This window comes from Lontra canadensis, unplaced genomic scaffold (genome assembly GCF_010015895.1).
Source record: "Lontra canadensis isolate GAN:19392208 unplaced genomic scaffold, GSC_riverotter_1.0 scaffold164, whole genome shotgun sequence".
Classification (NCBI taxonomy): Eukaryota; Metazoa; Chordata; class Mammalia; order Carnivora; family Mustelidae; genus Lontra; species Lontra canadensis.
In genome coordinates, this window is record NW_022631158.1 from 1,915,465 (window position 1) to 1,932,766 (window position 17,302).

The following is a 17,302-nucleotide window of genomic DNA, read 5'->3' on the forward strand; positions in this document are numbered from 1 at the left end:
CTCGGGGGGCAGAACTAGAGAGAAGAATGCTGAGCTGGGACAGTGTCCATTTTTAAGAGAGGTGTAAATGCCAGGCCAGGGACCTTGGACTTTCTTCTGGATGCATCAGGGTGGGTTGGGGTCATTCCTTGTGGCGGTGGAAGTAAGAGCTTCCCCCAGAGGTGGGCATCTTGGGCCTCAGGCCTCATGTCCCGGCCCAGGCACTGTTGTCCACACAGGGATCTCCCTGGAAACACCTGGTTCCAGATCTAAATCACACAGCAGCCTTAGCCCAGGCTGAGAGGAGGACTGCACCTCTGGGAAGTACAGCATGGAGGTCAGAGACATATGCTGGAGCCAGGGTACCAGGGTTCAAATCCTGCCTCCCCCACTTCCCAGCTGTGGGACCTGGGGCAACCTCTCTGTGCCTCAGGTTCCTAACGTGTAAATGCGAATGGTAAAGAGTTCCTACCCCGGAAGACAGTGCCTTGCCTGCAGCTTTGCCTCCTCCTGACCCCTGCCTATCTGACCAGTGACCCGGCCTTCCCTTGTGTCCCCTCCGAGGAGCAGTATGAGGAGCGGTTTCTGCAGGAAGAGACCGTGTCCCAGCACATCAACTCCGTCGAGCTCCTGCAGACACGGCCCCTGGCCCCGCCCGAGGTGGCGAGGCCCCGGCGGCCCCTGCAGAGGCAGGTGCACCTGCGGGGCCGGCCAGCCTCCAAGCCCACCCTCATCCGGGGCATCACCTACTACAAGGCCAAGGTCCCTGAGGAGGAGAACGACATCGAAGAGCAGCGTGAGTTGGGGACAGCAGGCTGCTGCGGAGGCAGGGCAGGGAGGGAGTCGCGATTTGGACCCTCCCTCAGTCTAATGACTGCTATGGCCTTGCAGAGCCAGCAGGGTCATGGGAGAATTGCCCGCCGAGACAAAAGACCGGAGTTCCTGCTACATTTCCTCACAATTTGCTGCGATGCCTCCAGCGGGTCATTTGAGGTCTCTGGGCTTGCGAAGATCACGTAGCAAAGCTATAGGGGACTTCAGTGCCCTCCAGTCCTGTTTTAAGGACACTGAGGCTTGTGGGGAGAGGGGTGCTGTGCTCAGGATAGCACCTGCTGTCCCTGCCTCCAGGGGACCCGGGCTTCTCCCCCCTCCCAGTTTGTGCTCGCCTAGATGTTGACGTAATCAGTTTGCCCACTTTAACCTTGTCTGTTCTCTTTTTTAATTATTGATTTGTGGGAATTTTTTTTTTTTTTAATTCTGGAACAAGCCCATTGTCAGTGGTAACTGCCGCACACGTTTTTGCCCTGCCCGTGGACTGCAGCTTCAGTTCCTTAATGGTGGTTTTGACAAACAGAAGAAATGCAATTTGCTCTTTATTTCATTTGTGGTTAGACCTCTTTGTGTCCTAACAGAGCTTTGCTTCCTCATATGCCTTCTCTGCTCAAAACCCTGCCCCCTCCCTCATTTCATTCAGAATAAGAGCTGAAGGCCAAACACAGCACCCAAACCCCAGGTGACCCAGTTCCCGTGCCCTCCCCACCATCATGGGTTACTCTCCCCACACACCCTCTGCTTGTCCACACTGGACCCACCGCAGGCACGTTCTGGCCTCAGGGCCTTTGCACTGCTGCTCCTTACCCCAGAATACTCTTCCTCAGATGGCTGCTTGGCCAGCTCCCTTAGCTCCTTCAGGCCTCTCTCGTCTCCATCCTGACCACTTACTTGATTCATTACTGCAAGTCTGGCCCTGCTCCCTGCCAACTCTCCGGACACGCCTCACCCTACTCGAATTTTCTCCTCAGCACCGTCAAGTGTGCTGTCTGTTCTTTAGTGTCTGTGACACTAGACAGAAGCCCCATAAGGGCAAGATGTTTGTTTTGTTCACGGCTGTTGAGTGTGCGCCGTAGGCGTGCCGGACGAATGGACAGGGTGACTGGCTTCCTCTGGGCTCCGTGGCCGTGCGTGCAGGTCCTCCCCATGTCCCCGAGCCTGGGTGGAGCTGAGAGGCAGTCCAGTCGGAGACCCTCCGGGGGACGCAGTGCCCTCCCATCCCTGCAACTTCTCACCCTCTTCTGGAATCCCAGCTGGGCTCCATCTCTGAACCAGGGCGTCGTGTTGCGGAAAGGAACCCTTTCATTATTTTTTTCTAAAGATTTTGTTTATTTGAGAGAGAGAGAGGGAGGGAGAGCACAAGTGGAAGGAGAGGGAGAAGGAGGCTTCCTCTCTTGAGCAGGGAACCTGACTTGGGGCTCGATCCCGGGTCCCTGGGATCATGACCTGAGCGGAAGGCAGATACTTAACCGGCTGGGCCCCCCAGGCGCCCCAGGAACCATCTTCTTGCCACATGCTCTTGCTCCTCTGACAGTGTTCCTCCCCCTGAGTCACAGATGACCTTGTGTTTGTTTCCCAGAAGATGAGTTTTTCAGTGGTGACAATGGAGTGGATTTGCTGATTGAAGACCAGCTTCTGAGACACAATGACCTGCTGACCAGTGCCACACGGAGGCCAGTGGTCACCCGTCAGGGCACCACTGGGATGAGTGACACGCAGACCTCAGCCCTGGCCGTGCCCTCAGAGCCTGGCACCCCGGACCCCACCCTGTCTGCCTCAGTGGAACAGTTCTCAGCACCACTCCAGACCTCCTCAGTGTTTCCAGGTCCCACAGCAGAGGCAAGCCTGGAACCTTCCACTCAGGTACCAGCCACCACCGTGGCCCACACAGCCACTCAGCAACCTCCAGCCTCGGCTTCCCCACCAGCAGCCTCTGGGAACCCATTTACTGAGGCTCCACACATGGCCCTAGTGCCTCCCACCACAGTCCGGACGGACTCGCTGGGGAGAGATGCTACCACGGGGCAGGGTGCAGCCCCTGCCAGCCTCACCCTGAGCCCAGAAGAGGAGGATGACATCCGGAATGTCATAGGTGAGTTCCCTCTGCCTGGCCACCGTGTTCTACTCAGCTCTGGTAACTGGTTCAGCCCGGGGGTAGGAGGGAGAGGAGCCAGAAGGCCGGAAGGTCCTTCCTTCTCTGGAAGGAAAAGCAGGTGGAGTTACGCCTTCAGCCAGTGATCAGTGTTAATAACACCTAGGGGTGGTGTTGTTGCTGCCGTGGTTTTTAGAGAGGAAGAAAGTGCGTGCACATGCATATGAGCGGCGGTGGGAGAGGGGCAGAAGGAGAGAGAGAATCTCAAGCAGACTCCCTGCTGGGCATGGAGCCCGACTTGGGGCTCGACCTCACGACCCTGAGATCATGAACTGAGCCAAAACAAGAGTCAGTTTCTTAACTGACTGAGCCACCTGGGTGCCCCAACATCTAGGGTTTATGTATTCGAAATGAGCCAGTGGTGCCGGTGGGAAGCTCCTCTCTGAGGTATACATAAGTCAGTGGAGAGAGGGCCCTACCTCATTGGTCAGTTTTGTAAACATTTGTTGAGCGCCTTCTGTGTCCTAGGCTTTGTGATGGGGGTTGGGTATCTGGCAATGACTAGGTTTTTCTGCACTAGGTTTACCAGGCCGTGAAGTAACAAGGGACTTTTAGTCGTGGAGGTCCCAGAATAACAGAGAAGAGGGAGCGCGGTACCACTAGTACAGTGGGCCCCAGGGCCCGATCCCCTGAGCGGCGGCCTTGGAGAGCGTGGAGTACTGTGGCTTCATGTGATAGATGCTGTAGTGGCAGAGGGAGGGAGAGACTGAGGGAGCACCAGCGTGGCCTGGATGCTAAGCAGGCTGGGAGGCTGTTCTAAGGAGGTGTCGTTTGAGCTGGGTTTTGAAGGATGAACAGGAGTTTTCTAAACAGAGAAGGGAAGCCTTCTGACTGTTAGATCTAAAGGAGCAAAGCATGTTCCAGAAGTGTGGCAAGTGCAGTCTGTTCCGTAAGCTCCAGAGCCACATGGTGACCCTGAGAACCGTGGTTGGAACACGTGTTGGGGAAAGACAGCTAGAGAAGGACATGGGAGCAGGCTGCAGGGGTATCTCCCAAAGAGAGCGCAGCCAGACATCCACTGAGGCACCACCAAGACCGACTATTGAATAAGAGTTTCATCAAAGTACTTGTTGAAAAACGTATGTGCTTTGACAGAAGCCATGGTTTGCCTTATACCTTTTCCTTCTTCCCACTTTCAGCTCCCTCGGCTGCCTTGTCTCTATTCTCTGCTCAGAACAAGGTGCTAGCTACTGTCAGACAAGGTTGGGGAAGGAGCATCTGCCAGGAGCAGACACCTGGGTCAGAGCTGGGTCTCAGCCTCTGACAGCTGTGTGACCTTGGCCGAATCCCTCCCCTTACAATGGGGCTCCGATGTAATTAGATATTTGCTAAAGCCTTTCCTCCATGAAATCCTGTGGTTTCTTGCAGTAGGTTTATCAGGTGGTGATACAGCAAGGGAAATTCCCAGAATAATGGCACCGTGGGAGCAGGGAAATAAACACTAGAAATAGACCCCAGGGCAAAAGCTCATGAACCTCCAGAAGAAGCCCGTGCTTGGGCCACAGAGGGGGTGGGAGCAGGAGAGGATGGTCTTTTTCATTTTCTTCCCCTTCCATGGTGGAAGCAAGCTGACAGTGGCAGAGAAGGCAGTCGCTCTGCATGGATGGTGAATTCTGAAGCTGTAGGTCCTGCTTGATTTCCGCAGACTCCCCTGGGGCCTGAGCCCGAGGTTTCCATTTCCTCCCTGGCTCCAGGTAGCCTGACCACGCTCCTGGAGCCCCACATCATACCCCCCACTCTGCCACCGCTTCACCCGTGAGTGGGAGGGTCAGTTCCCCCAAAACGTTGCTGCGCCCCTCCACGGCTGGCTTGGATAGGGACAGTGAAGACAGGTAGGGCTGCACACCTTTGTGCCCCCAACGATGCTGTCCCTCAGCCTTGGAGCCGCCTCCCTGGGTGACTTCCTCACCAGGAGTGGAGTGCTCTGCTATGCCTGCCTCCCCTGGGGGCCGCCGGCAGTGTAGCTGCCAACGGGCACCTTTCTGGGCCCCTCAGGAACCCCCCTCCTCTAGGAGCCTGAGATGCTGCTGCAGGAAGGAGACACCCGCATCCTAGTGGCCATTTGCCTGGTGGGAGCCGGAGCGGGGAGAATGTTTCCTCTTTCGGCTCCGCTGTTTAACCAGAACTACAGCAGCACGTGGAGGATGTGAGGTTCTGCTTCCAGACTGGCCTGTAGGGTTTTGTCTCGGGTCCACCACTGAGAAAACACAGGGACGTGAACGTGCACGTGGGGTTTTCTTCAAACACATACGGGTGAAAAGATGGGGTGGCTCGGAGAAGGGACAGGGCTGCGTGGACTCCTGACCGGCTTGTTTTGGGGAATCATCTTTTTTTAAAGATTTATTTGTTTGAGAGCGAGAAAGCACATGTGTGCTCATGTGCGTGCCTGAGCACGAGCAGGAGGGGCAGAGGGAGAGGGAGAGAATCTCAAGCAGACTCCACCCCCGCCCGCCCCACTGAGCAGGGAGCCCGACGCAGGGCTCCATCTCACGACCCTGAGATCATGACCCCACGAGATCACAGGCTGAGCTGAAACCAGGAGTCGTATGCTCAAGCCAACGGCACCACCCAGGCGCCCCTTGGGGAATCATTTTTAATTGCTTATCGCTGTCAGGTGCCTCCCTGAAGCTGTTGTGAGTGTGGGTGGGATTTCCTTTCTGGATCCTTCTCTGCAGACCCCTGATTATCTGTGCCTGGTGAGTAAGACCCGGTTGCTCTCTGTGTCCTGGTTGCAGGTAAATGAAAACCATTTGGCTGAAACTGACACAGGCCATGGGTCTGCTGCCCCTGAAGGTTGTTTGCTGCTTAATGAGGCCGGCCGTTTTGATTTTGAGCTATTTGAGGTGTGGTCTTAAACGGGGCTGCTTTTAAGAGGAACATCCTATCCCCTGCTTTCCAAATCTGATTTTGTGATGTCCTAAAATGCCTAACCATGATCCTTAGGGGAATTATAAACCTTTCAGAAAAACTCCAAAAACAAGTAAATTAGAATTAAGTTTTGGTTATGGAAACAAGCATTTGGCTGAAGTGTAGCCACTGTGGGACCGGGAAGGGAAAAATACTGTCAGTGATGGCAGCTGGCTCTCCAAGGGAGGGGTCAGCCACCATGCTGGGGGCTGGGGAGGGGTCAGCCACCATGCTGGGGCCTGGGGAGGGGTCAGCCACCGTCCTGGGGCCCGGGGAGGGGTCAGCCACCGTCCTGGGGCCCGGGGAGGGGTCAGCCACCGTCCTGGGGCCCGGGGAGGGGTCAGCCACCGTCCTGGGGCCTGAAGAGGGCTGCTCAGTTTCTGCGGAGCAGGGAAAGGCTGTGCCACGTGGGCCAGGCCCCGCAGAGCCCCAGACTTGAATGGCTGCAGCTCCTGATGCGAGTTTTTCCACGGGGCTGGTTTGGAGTGGGGAGGGAGAGGGGAGGAGCAGACAAGAGGACTGTCAGGATGACGACAGCGCCAACGACAGCCTGTCCCTGTTGAATCCAGGAAACCTGATCTGGGAAGACGAGTCTCCCAGACTAGCCTGAGACCTTAACAGTCCCTGAGGTCCGCTGGCCCTCCAGCTGTGGGCAGGGAGGGGACTGGAGAGGGGGAAGGTGGCCAGGCCTGCCTGCCACGTGTCAGCGAGGCTGGCCCGGGCTGCCCGAGAAAGGTGGTGCTGGCAGGACAAGAGGGCAGGACCCATGAGGTCCCGGCCTCTGCCGTGGCCAGACCAGATGCTGACAAGACCGGTCCCTGCCCCGGACTCCACGGGCTCTCTGGTCCAGCCGCCCCATCCAGCCCCCTAACCAGCTCCCTAGCCAGCCCCCTGCAGCCACAGGGATCTTCAGTCATAACCAGGGGCTCTGGCCACGGAAACGAGAATGGAAAGTAGAGACCTTGCGTGGAAGTGGGTGAGGAATAAAGTCTTCCCCTCTGCCAGGAAAAGGTTCCTCCAGCACCACTCTTCGCCACCCTGACAGGGGTTGAGAGGGCTCACTTCCTGAGAGGATCGCTGGTGGAGGGCAGCAGGTGACCAATGGGGCACGAGGGAAGCCTGGCAGACGGGATGCTCTTGGTCCAGCCGAGGCCATGGACTCTGACGGCGAACCCCCATCTCCTGGCGTGGTTGCCAGCATGTGCGTCCCCAGGGGGAGAGGATGCCCGCACAGGCAGAGCACCGTGGGGGGCCGTGAAGGGAGCCCTGAACAGGGGCACATACTGGGGGCCAGGGACGGGGCTCTGGGATAGGGAGCCAGGGGCCTGATGAAGGGAACGCTGGAAGTGGTAGAGAGAGTCGGAAGCCCAGCTGCCCTCAGTCAGAGCTGCGGGGGAGGTTCTCAGGCAGGCCCCTGGAAGGTGACCTCCCCCAGGTGACGGCGCCTCAGAGAGAGGCAGGGCAGTAACCCCCTCGCTTGTGTTTCAGACATGAGAACATCCTTCCAGCTATGGGGATGCATCGGGTGTTTGGGGTCCGAGGGACTCTGTCCTGGAAAGAGATGCTGACCTGGCCGTCTTGAAGGACTGGGAAGGACTGGCTGGGCTGTGAAGGGTGGTGGTGCCCCAGTGAGGAGGAGCAGGGCCGTGGGAGCAGCGAGCCAGGCAGCTGGGGCCGGGGGTTCCTGGCCCCGATGAGCATGTGGGGGCTGCGCCAGAGAAGGTCGTCAGTAGAAAACTTCTCCCTTCCTTCTGGGGTGACTCACTCTCTCTCGCTCTCTCATTAGGCTGTTTTTTCTTTTTTTTTCTTGGCTATTTCATGCCATTCTAAGTGAAGAAATATTAAAAATTCCCAGAGCTAGCATGAGTTTTACCATTCATCTTTTATACCGTGAATGTCAGGTTTTTTAACTGCAAATATAAGGTCACTTGACTCCGTGGCAGTCACCAAAATGACACGATGCCTGTGTCATAGCTCCTTCGTACATATGCATTTTGTTCTTGGCGGAGCGGGGGAGACGCTGCACAAAGCCAGCTCAGCTGTTTTGTTTCCCTCGCTGGTGTGTGCTATGTTAGCGGCGCTCCCTCTCTCCGGCCCACTGAATAGGGAAAGACTGACAAGAAAGAGACTGTCTTTCTGTCTTACCATTTTTAGCCCAAGTTGTTGGCTAATACAAGGAAGTAACACAAGTAAGAAATAATACGGAGCTCTTTACTTGGTTTTTCATGTTTCTTAAAGCACCGCCGTCTTCTTCGTTCAAAGCCAGCTCTGGCCCGATGGAAGGTGTGGCCTCGGGGGCCGTCGGGCCCCCCTTACTCAGTTGTGGGGGCAGCGCGTTCCCCTGAGTCTGGCTGAACTCCCACGTGCACTGGGTCCGCCTGGAGCTCGATGCTCATCACGGGTAGCAAACACTGCGTGCAGGTGGGTGGCAGGAAGGCACACACAGTCAGGGTGCCCGCTCCCAGGCACACACACACTCTCCACTGTCCTGTTAGACTTCGCTTCTGGAACACGAGGTCACAGGTAAAATGATGAAGAATGTCAGGATGGGGACAGCAGGGCGTTACCACAGGGTGCCTCTTTCTGAGCAAGGCACAGGTGATGTGGCAGGAGGGCCCCTGGGAAGACCATCAGCGGGGGACCGGCCAGGGAGGTCAGGCTGGCAGCCCGAGGGCTGTGCTCGTCCCGAGGCTGCTTTTAGTCCGGAGCTCTCCATCGGGTCAGCGGCTCTCCTGCCCCACCGCAGCCTCTGTGTCTGCCCACTGGCCTGCACTCCCCGCTGCACCCCTTCAGTCCCCTGCCTGGGCTTCCAAGCCATCTGAGTTCGAGAACTCTGAAGCAGGGGATGGCAGGAGCAAACATGGACAGGATCAGGGTGCCTGGGCTCCCCACCGCGGCGGGTGATGGCTGTTAAGGGTTTACGCAGAACACAGCTCATGACTGTGGGGTGGGACAGGCAGGAGGGGCGGAGAGGATCCAGAGGGGACAGCGGGGTAGCCAGAATGAGCCCGGAAAGACACGGTGAGGTCCGAACTGAGCCACAGAGGTGAAACGGAAGGGCAGGGACAGGGAGGAGACGGTGACCTGTGGGTGTGGGGGCAGGAGCAGACCGCAGAGAGGCCCCGGGCTCCTGGGGTGGCTCCTGGCTGGTGCGCTGGGCTGGGCTCTCGGACAGCAGCAGGCTGTCCACTGAGGCACAGATTCTGCTTTTCATCCAGTAAGTCTGAGGAACTGGGAGGACACACAGGGGAAACTTGTGGGGGACTGTTGGAGGCGCTCAGGGAGGGTGGAGTCTGCCCAGGGGATGCAGGACGAGCTAGAGGAGGCTCCAGGGCCAGCTGTGAGGATGACGGGGAAAGGCGGCGGAGGGAAGGCTGCTGGGGAAGCAGGACCCGGTGTGGGGAGGGGGGTCAGGAGAGAGCAGAGGGAAAGCCAAGCCGGCAGGGAGGGGCCTGGCCCCTGCAGTGGGCGGATGGGCGTCAGGGTGCTGGGGGTAATGGGATGATGCCCCAATGTCCCCGTGGCCAGGCCTCCCCGCAAAGGGCCACAGCTGAGAGCCCAGGTGGCAGGGGAACCTCTCTGGCAGATTTCCCTTTTAAGATGGCGAGGTGTGGGCAGGTTTAAATGCTGAGGGGAAGAGCGCCTTCTTTTCAGACCCTGGGACCCTGTGTTGTGAGCCCCTGGCTCCCGGAACTACCGGCGATGAGAGGGGCCGATGCCTAGAGAGCGCTTTGTACTCGATCACTGTCACCGAGTGTGGGGACACGTCCAGGGTGAGTCACAGATAGCACGGTCTTATCTGTGGGTCCTGCCAACCGCCCCCCACCTCTCCTCGTCCCTGAAGAGCGTTACCATGCAGTGTCTTCTCTCCATGGCTGATGGTTGGCTTCCAAGGGCAGGTGCGTCTGAACGGCTCTGACCCTTGGACCGTGGTGATGGGTCCGGGCCTCATGGCTTACTGACCTTGAACCTATGTACAAGGGCTCTGAAACCACATGTGTCTGCCTGCGTGTGGGTCAGCACCGCTCTGTCTCTGGGCCTGTAGAGATGTGCCCCCAGGTCTTGGGTGCCCACCAGCTGGGACTCTCCCCAACCCGAGAAATAAGGACGCCCGACTCCAGAGCTCACTGACTCCATCTGTCCCAGTGTCCTTGGCCTCCTGTAACAAATTGCCACAAACTTAGTGGCTTAAACAACAGGAATGGATTCTCTGATGGGTCTAGAGGTGAGAAGTCTGAAATATGTCTTAGAGGGGCTAAAATCAAGGTGTCAGAGGGCCGATTCCTCCCCGAGGCTCCAAGAGAGAATCCTTATCTTGTCTTTCTCAGCTTTCAGCAGCTGCCAGCACTCCTTGGCTTGCAGCCACACCTCCCTCTGCCTCCCTGGTAGGAGGATACTTGCCAGAGCACTGAGGACTCACCTGAATAATCCAGGATCTTCCCCCATCTCCAGATCGCCCACTTTAATCACACAAGCATGGTCCCTTTTGCCATATTAGGTCACATCCACAGGTTCCAGGGGTTAGGACCTAGAAATCTCTGGGGCCATGACTTGGCCTGCCCTTCTGTCCTCAGAGTGGATTCTCAAAGCCCTCGTGAAGTAGGTAGGGCATATCGTAATGCTCGTTTTCCCGCAGCAGAAGGTAAAGCTCTGACATGTTGGAGGCAATACAGACTTCGGAGTTGGTAGCAGGGCCAAGACCCAGGCCAGGCCTCTGGCTCCAAACCCAGGACAGATTCTGGAGCCCCCCAAGCAGGACCCTGCTACTACAGAGCCTCAGGGCTGAGACAGGACTGTGTAGGGATTTAGGGGGCTTCCCAGGGCACCCCAGTACTTCAAAACTCAGATGAGTCCTGGCTTGCAGGAGCTCACCTGCGGTTTCTGAGTCTGGTCCGGGAGGTGACATAGTCGTGGCAGCCCCTGATGGAAACCCCTTGCCTCCCATCTGCAGGGCTCTGGGGCGTGGGTGTGGGAGACAGGGAGTCCGTTCTCTCGCTGGGCTGTGCCAGCAGCAGGAGGCACATGGAAATGCTCCTCCCTGGGGATGGCACACTAGGGCTTACCTCCAGGCACAGGAAGCATGGCCCCCACTCAGCACCAGGGAAGGAGCGATTTTCCAGCAGACCGTTGCTGCCTGGGCCAGCTAGAGCTTTCCCTTTTATTGTCTTGAACAGATGAGCTCAGTTGTGGGGGAATGAGGCTTTGGCTGCTCAGCTCTGTTGTTTGTCTTGCGGAGACTGGATCCCTCCCTCCCCAGTCCGTCAGATCAGGACCTAATGAACCCCACACAGAGCTGCCCGAACCTGCCAACTGCACCCCACTGCGGAGGCTGCCTGGGAAACAGTGTACACCCCACCTCCAGCCGCCCGCTGCCCCAGGCCCGGCGCCAAGGGCACGGTGCCTGCCCTGTCCTGCCAGCTTGAGCTCCTTCCTCAGACCATGAATGGGGCAGTAGGATAGATGGAACAGACTGGAACAGTTGGGCAATGAGGGTGGCCTGGAATTGAGAGAGCCCTGAATCCAAACTGGAGGCCTTTGTGTTTTGTCCATGTGAACATCAGGGACCAGTTACTCTTGCCACTATCACCCATCTGGCTGCCAGTTTGATGGCAGGTGGGGGGTGATCTGCTGGTGAGAGCACACTGTGGGGGCAATGTGAGGGCGGGGTTCACCTTCCCGCCGCCTCTGTAACCCACAGTGCAGCGACAGAAAGAGCACGTGTCCTTGGTGGTCACACACAATTTCAGTATCTGTGAGGGCCGTACTCAAGAGTAACACTGTGTATGAAGCATTCTAGGCTTTCTACTTGGTCTAGAACTCAGCAGAGTGCTGGTGGCTTTTGAGGGTCCCTTCTGGGCACTAGATCACCCCAAAGAGCCCATGAGGAGTGTATGACTGAGCTCCTGTCCCATGAAGGCAGACTGGGCTGAGAAGGGGCTTGTACACCCAGAGCAAGCTGCTTACATGGAGCTTGGCCCCCTGCTCCTCCCGGTCCCCAGAAGGGGACCCTGGCACCTTGCCCACAGTAGTGACAGGAGCACAGGCTTGAGGACAGCTCTCTAGGACCCAGCAGGTGGCAGCTCAGCGGCTGGTGGAGTTCCGTGTTCCTGGGTCATGTGTGGCCCAGGCCCTCAGCTCTGCTCGCGCTTCCCGTGCTGGCATGCATTTGTCCAGATGCTGTTTCCTCAGGATGGAGGACAAAGAGGAAAGTCCCAGCCCCGCTCCCTCTGTGCTTGGGTGAGGGTGGCCATGGGGGCAGCGGGTGGGGAACAGAGCATCCTGAGCAGGTAGAGGACATCCTGGGAGAGGCTCATTCACAGCACTAGGGAACAGATGGAACACAAAGACTGGTTTTTCAGAGGAGGGTGTGGTGTCAGGAAAGAACATTGGAGCTTAGATCCTGGAGGGATGAGTCTGTAGGATTGAGAAGTCAGAGGACGGTGGCAGCAGGTGGCTTTGTAGGAGTGGCGTGTAGGACTGATGGTGGGGCCGTGGCAAGTGGATGATTCTGAGGTGTCCAGGCTTGGGTCAGAAGCCCCCCAGGGGCCACAGACCCCAGCGGGGTGGGGGAAGGCAGGGCACAGGTTTTGGGATTTCAGGTCTTCCTTCATCCCAACCCTGCCTCCCCCTCTCTGTCAGGAAGGTGCAAAGATACCCTGTCCACAATCACGGGGCCGACCACCCAGAACACGTACGGGCGGAACGAGGGGGCCTGGATGAAGGACCCCCTGGCCAAGGATGAGCGGATCTACGTCACCAACTATTACTACGGCAACACCCTGGTAGAGTTCCGGAACCTGGAGAACTTCAAACAAGGTAGGCGCCGTCGGACTCCCTTGGGGTTTCCTCCCGTCCCTGCGGCCTCTGTCCTCATCACAGATCACTTTAGGGGGTGCCTGCGGTCCAGAAGCCGGAATGCTGTCTTCTGATGGTGAAAGGACCATCCTGGTGGCGGAGGTCCCCCTTCCATGCCCCACATTGTCTGCGTTTGGCTCCTGGGGTCCAGGGCTGGGGGTGGGGACGTAGCCTAGTGAGATAGCCCCCTTCCTAGAGCCGGGCCCCAGGGGATGAGCGCCTGGGCCTGGGAGTGGGAACAGTTCCTCCGGGTGCGGGATGAGCGTGCGGAGGCTTAGCAATGTGAAGCTGCTTGCAGCACAAAACTAGAAACTGGGCGCGCTAAGACAGCCCCAGGGCTGCGCCCCCTGGGCCACCGGCTGCCCCGCCCCCTGTGGCTGCCCCGCCCCCATCCTGAAGCCCCGCCCTCGCGCGCAGGCCGCTGGAGCAATTCCTACAAGCTCCCGTACAGCTGGATCGGCACCGGCCACGTGGTGTACAACGGGGCCTTCTACTACAACCGCGCCTTCACCCGCAACATCATCAAGTACGACCTGAAGCAGCGCTTCGTGGCCGCCTGGGCCATGCTCCATGACGTGGCCTACGAGGAGGCCACCCCCTGGCGGTGGCAGGGCCACTCAGACGTGGACTTCGCCGTGGACGAGAACGGCCTGTGGCTCATCTACCCGGCCCTGGACGACGAGGGCTTCAGCCAGGAGGTGATCGTGCTGAGCAAGCTCAACGCCGTGGACCTGAGCACGCAGAAGGAGACCACGTGGCGCACGGGGCTGCGGCGCAACTTCTACGGCAACTGCTTCGTCATCTGCGGGGTGCTGTACGCCGTGGACAGCTACAACCAGCGCAACGCCAACATCTCCTATGCCTTCGACACCCACACCAACACACAGATCGTCCCGCGGCTCCTGTTCGAGAACGAGTACTCCTACACCACCCAGATAGACTACAACCCCAAGGACCGCCTGCTCTACGCCTGGGACAATGGCCACCAGGTCACCTACCACGTCATCTTTGCCTACTGACACCCTGGCCCCGCGTGCAGAAGTGCAGAGGGCCTCCCGGCACCTGTGTGCGTGCGTGAGTGTGTGTGTGGATGCGTATGTGTTGTTTAAAAAATATATATTATTTTGTATAATATTACAACTGTAAAAGGACAGTTTGGGTCTATTTTTTTTAAGTGGATTGTAGATCAATCCATACATGTATGTGCTGGTCTCATCCTCCACGGTTTATATTTTTGTGCAAATGGACTTCTCCTTTTGACCAGTAACCACCTTCCTTCAAGTCCTCAACCTCTCCCGCTCCCAGATCTTAGCAGTGGAAAAGAGTTCTCCATCTGGGGCTTGCAGGCACCAGGAGCAGGAGTGAAGGAGGCAAGAACGAAGTGTTAAGGGGCGGGAAAATTTTTATGTTTTGGAGAAGTTTTAAAAACCCAGAAAAATGCTTTTTTTTTTTTTTTAATAAAGAAAAATGTAAAACCACCCCGGAATGTGTTTTTGTTCAGCATGGTTGTGTGGGGCAGGGCTGATCCTGTTCCCCAACCCCCTAGGAGTCTCAGTCCACCTGGAGCCCACTCCCCTGCTGGGAGGGGCCCTGCACCCCGCTGACCCTGTGTGTGCTTCTGCGCATTTCTCTTCCACCTGCACACCAGCTTCCTTTCTCTGCTCTTTTTCTGGTCATTTTGTCCAAGAGGTAGGAAGCTGTTCATTCCTTAGCCCTTGCATGGGGGATGGTAGACGCTCTTGAAAGGAGGCTCAGGGCACCGGGGTGGCTCAGTCTGCGAAGCATCTGCCTTTGGCTCAGGTCATGGTCTCCTGGTCCTTGGGATGGAGCCCCACTTCAGGGTCCCTGCTCAGAGGGGAGTCTGCTTCTCCATCTGCTCCTATCCCTCCTCCCTACTCATGCTCTCTCTCACACTTTCTCTCAAATAAAATCTTTAAAAACAAAACAAAACAGGATGCTGAGTGAGGGTGACGGGCACTGCTGAAGAAGTTCAGGGTCAGTCTGTCTCCCTCCTCATCCTTGTTATGAACATTCCCCAGGCTTCCCTGCCCACCTTCCTCTCCAGCAGAGGGGCCTGGCTCTGAAACCAGCACCGGAGGGAGGTGTGGTGGGGTGAGGCCTTCACCCCTCCCCAAGCATGGCTGAGCCCATGGGCCTCCCCTTTCCTACAGAGGACATGGACCAGGAGACAGAAAATCGGGAAAAGCCTGAACAGGTGACTCCCGAGTTTTTGGGAGGAGGGCCGACTCCCAGGATGAAGTAGGAAGGCCAGTGCATCAGCATGTCACTGCGCTGTCCCCACCGCGCCCCCCCGCCCCCCATTATTTAAGGAGCAGCTGCCGGGCGATTCCTTCTGCACAGACCTCGGGCGCCCCCTCCACACACGCACACACGCGCACGCACACATACACACGTGCTCCCGTGTCCATCCCTGTGCTGCTTACAACCTCCCTGCAAGGCAGGGACATCCCACGCCTTCCCAGCTCTTCGCGTCCACCACTTAGGTCTCAGATAATAAATACCCAAACGGCCTCACTCCATCCCGGGCTGTTGGGTCACATTTTCCGCAGGAAGTGCAAGTGCCCGTCAGGTTTGGGGGAAGCGGGAGCGTTGGAGGGAGAGAGGTGTGGGTCCAGGGCTCAGAAAGATGGCAGGCGGTGCCCGTGCCCTGAGGCCCCGCTCGGCCAGAGGAGGGAACGGGTTGGAAACCGTGGCCAAGACTCAAGTCCACCAGGTAGGGCCTCTGTGAGGGCAGCGGGCGAGCCCCGAGGGAGTCGCCGGGGGGAACGTGGGTCTCCCGGAAATGTTCACGGACCTCCCGCTGCCTGTGGAATGTGAATTCAGCTGCCAGCCTCGCGGACCAGGACTTGTCCCACCACCGGCTCCTGGTGACCTTGCGGCCGGGGGCCCCGGAGGCCAGCGCCAGCGGTCTGCCCGCTGCCGCCTGTGCCAGGGCCTCCCAGACTGCTTACTCTGGAGGTCTCTGGGCTAACCCGAGAGCTGGCTGCCCCGCAGCGTCCAGAAAGGCCTTCGACTTCCGGCTTCCGGTTCAGGGCGGCCATCGCGGACCCGCCTCAAGCGAGCCGTCGGGGGCAGCCGGAAGTGCGGCAGCCGGGCCCAGGGCCCCGCTGTGAGGCGAGAGGACCAGTTCTGAGAGGTCCGGGCCCAGCTTGCACGGATGCCGGGACACGGCCGGGCGTCCCCGGAAAGCCAGGAGCCGGCCTGAGAAGCCTCAAGGTGGGGGCGGCAGAGGCGGGCCCGGCCGCGGTTCCGCCAGAGCCCAGGAGCAGCCGCCCCGACGGCCCGTGTCTGGAGCCCGGGCCCTGGAGGGAGGCGAAGCCGGGGGAGCAGCCGCCCCGACGGAGGGGACGGGAGCCGGGGCCCAGGATGCGGGCGCTCAGCCGTCGGAAGGGCAGCTCCTCACCCGGTCGGTGACTCTGGGGTCGGGCTCCCGCCTGGAAACCGGCCTGGCCGCGCACCTGGGCGTCCGTTCTCCCGCTGTAGGCTTCCCCGTAGCCCTCCACGGGCCGCTCCGCAGGGCGCCCTCCCGCCCTCCCGCGAGGGCCAGCCAGCTGCCGCTCCAGTGTGCGAGCAAACTGCCCACCCCGGGCAGGTGAGGAGCCGCCCCCGCGTGGCTCCCTTGGGCTGGATGGAGGAAGCGGAGGAAGGGGTGGCCGCGCGGGCCGGGGCGGTGACCGCAGGCCTGAAGCCGGGTGGTGGGAAGCGGCTTCCCCGAGCACAGGCGGGCGGTCCCAGGAATCCCACGGTGAGTTTCTCAGATGGCTGCAGAGGCGCCGTGGCAGCCCGGTAAGTTCGGCCTTCCCGGGTCCTCGCCTCCTCCGGTAAACGCGGGGATCTTAGAGCTTTCAGGCTTGTCTTAGTCTCTCCTGAACTCTGCCACCCTCCCCTGACCTCGGGCATTGGAAGTGCTCCCGGGTAAGTGCTCCAGGGATGGGAAGATAGACTTCCAGCCCGGGGCTCAGGGACGCCAACCTCTATGAGGGTTTTTGGTTTTGTTTTTGTTTAGATTTTTCTATTTATTCATTTGAGAGATGGAGAAAGCCAGTGAGAGCACAAGTAGGGGGAGGGGCAGAGGGAGAGGGAGAAGCAGGCTCCCGCTGAACAGAGCCCGATGTGGGACTCGATCCAGCACTCTGAGATCACGACCTGAACCAAAGGCAGACACTTAACCGACTGAGCCTCCCCGGTGCCTGAGAATCCTTGCGTGACTTTTGACTCCCCGCAAAACTTAGCTGTTATTAACCTGCCTTTGACCAGAAACCTTACTGATGACACGGTTAGTTAACACATACTTGGTATGCTGTATGTGTTATAGCCTATATTCTTACCATAAAGTATGCTAGAGAACAGGATATGGTGAGAAAATTGTAAGGATACGTTAACGGCCCTGTATCTATTGAAAAACAATACACACGAAGTGCACCTGCTCAGTTCAAACCTGTGTTGTCAAGCGTCAGGTGTACTTTTTTTTTTTCTTTCTCCTTCTATATTTCCCAACAGCTTAATTTTCAGAGTAGAGAAAAGAAATGACTAACCTCCTTTTTACATTCGTTTACA

The 17,302-nt window shown here is 58.2% G+C and overlaps 1 protein-coding gene across 3 annotated transcripts in view; it reads left to right on the top strand.

The window, feature by feature from the left end:
• OLFML2B (olfactomedin like 2B) overlaps positions 1-14,186 on the top strand; it is a 35,013-nt gene extending 20,827 nt beyond the window's left edge. The window contains exons 5-8 of one of the 3 annotated variants that reach the window (XM_032845476.1): positions 544-775; positions 2,393-2,902; positions 12,509-12,685; positions 13,142-14,186. In XM_032845476.1, the coding sequence (XP_032701367.1) occupies positions 544-775; positions 2,393-2,902; positions 12,509-12,685; positions 13,142-13,743 (1,521 nt within the window). In that variant the 3' untranslated portion in view covers positions 13,744-14,186. Of the gene's footprint in view, positions 1-543; positions 776-2,389; positions 2,903-12,508; positions 12,686-13,141 lie in introns of all 3 variants that reach the window. The other 2 variants (XM_032845475.1, XM_032845477.1) reach the window with 2 other exon arrangements.
• Positions 14,187-17,302: the final 3,116 nt, after the last annotated feature.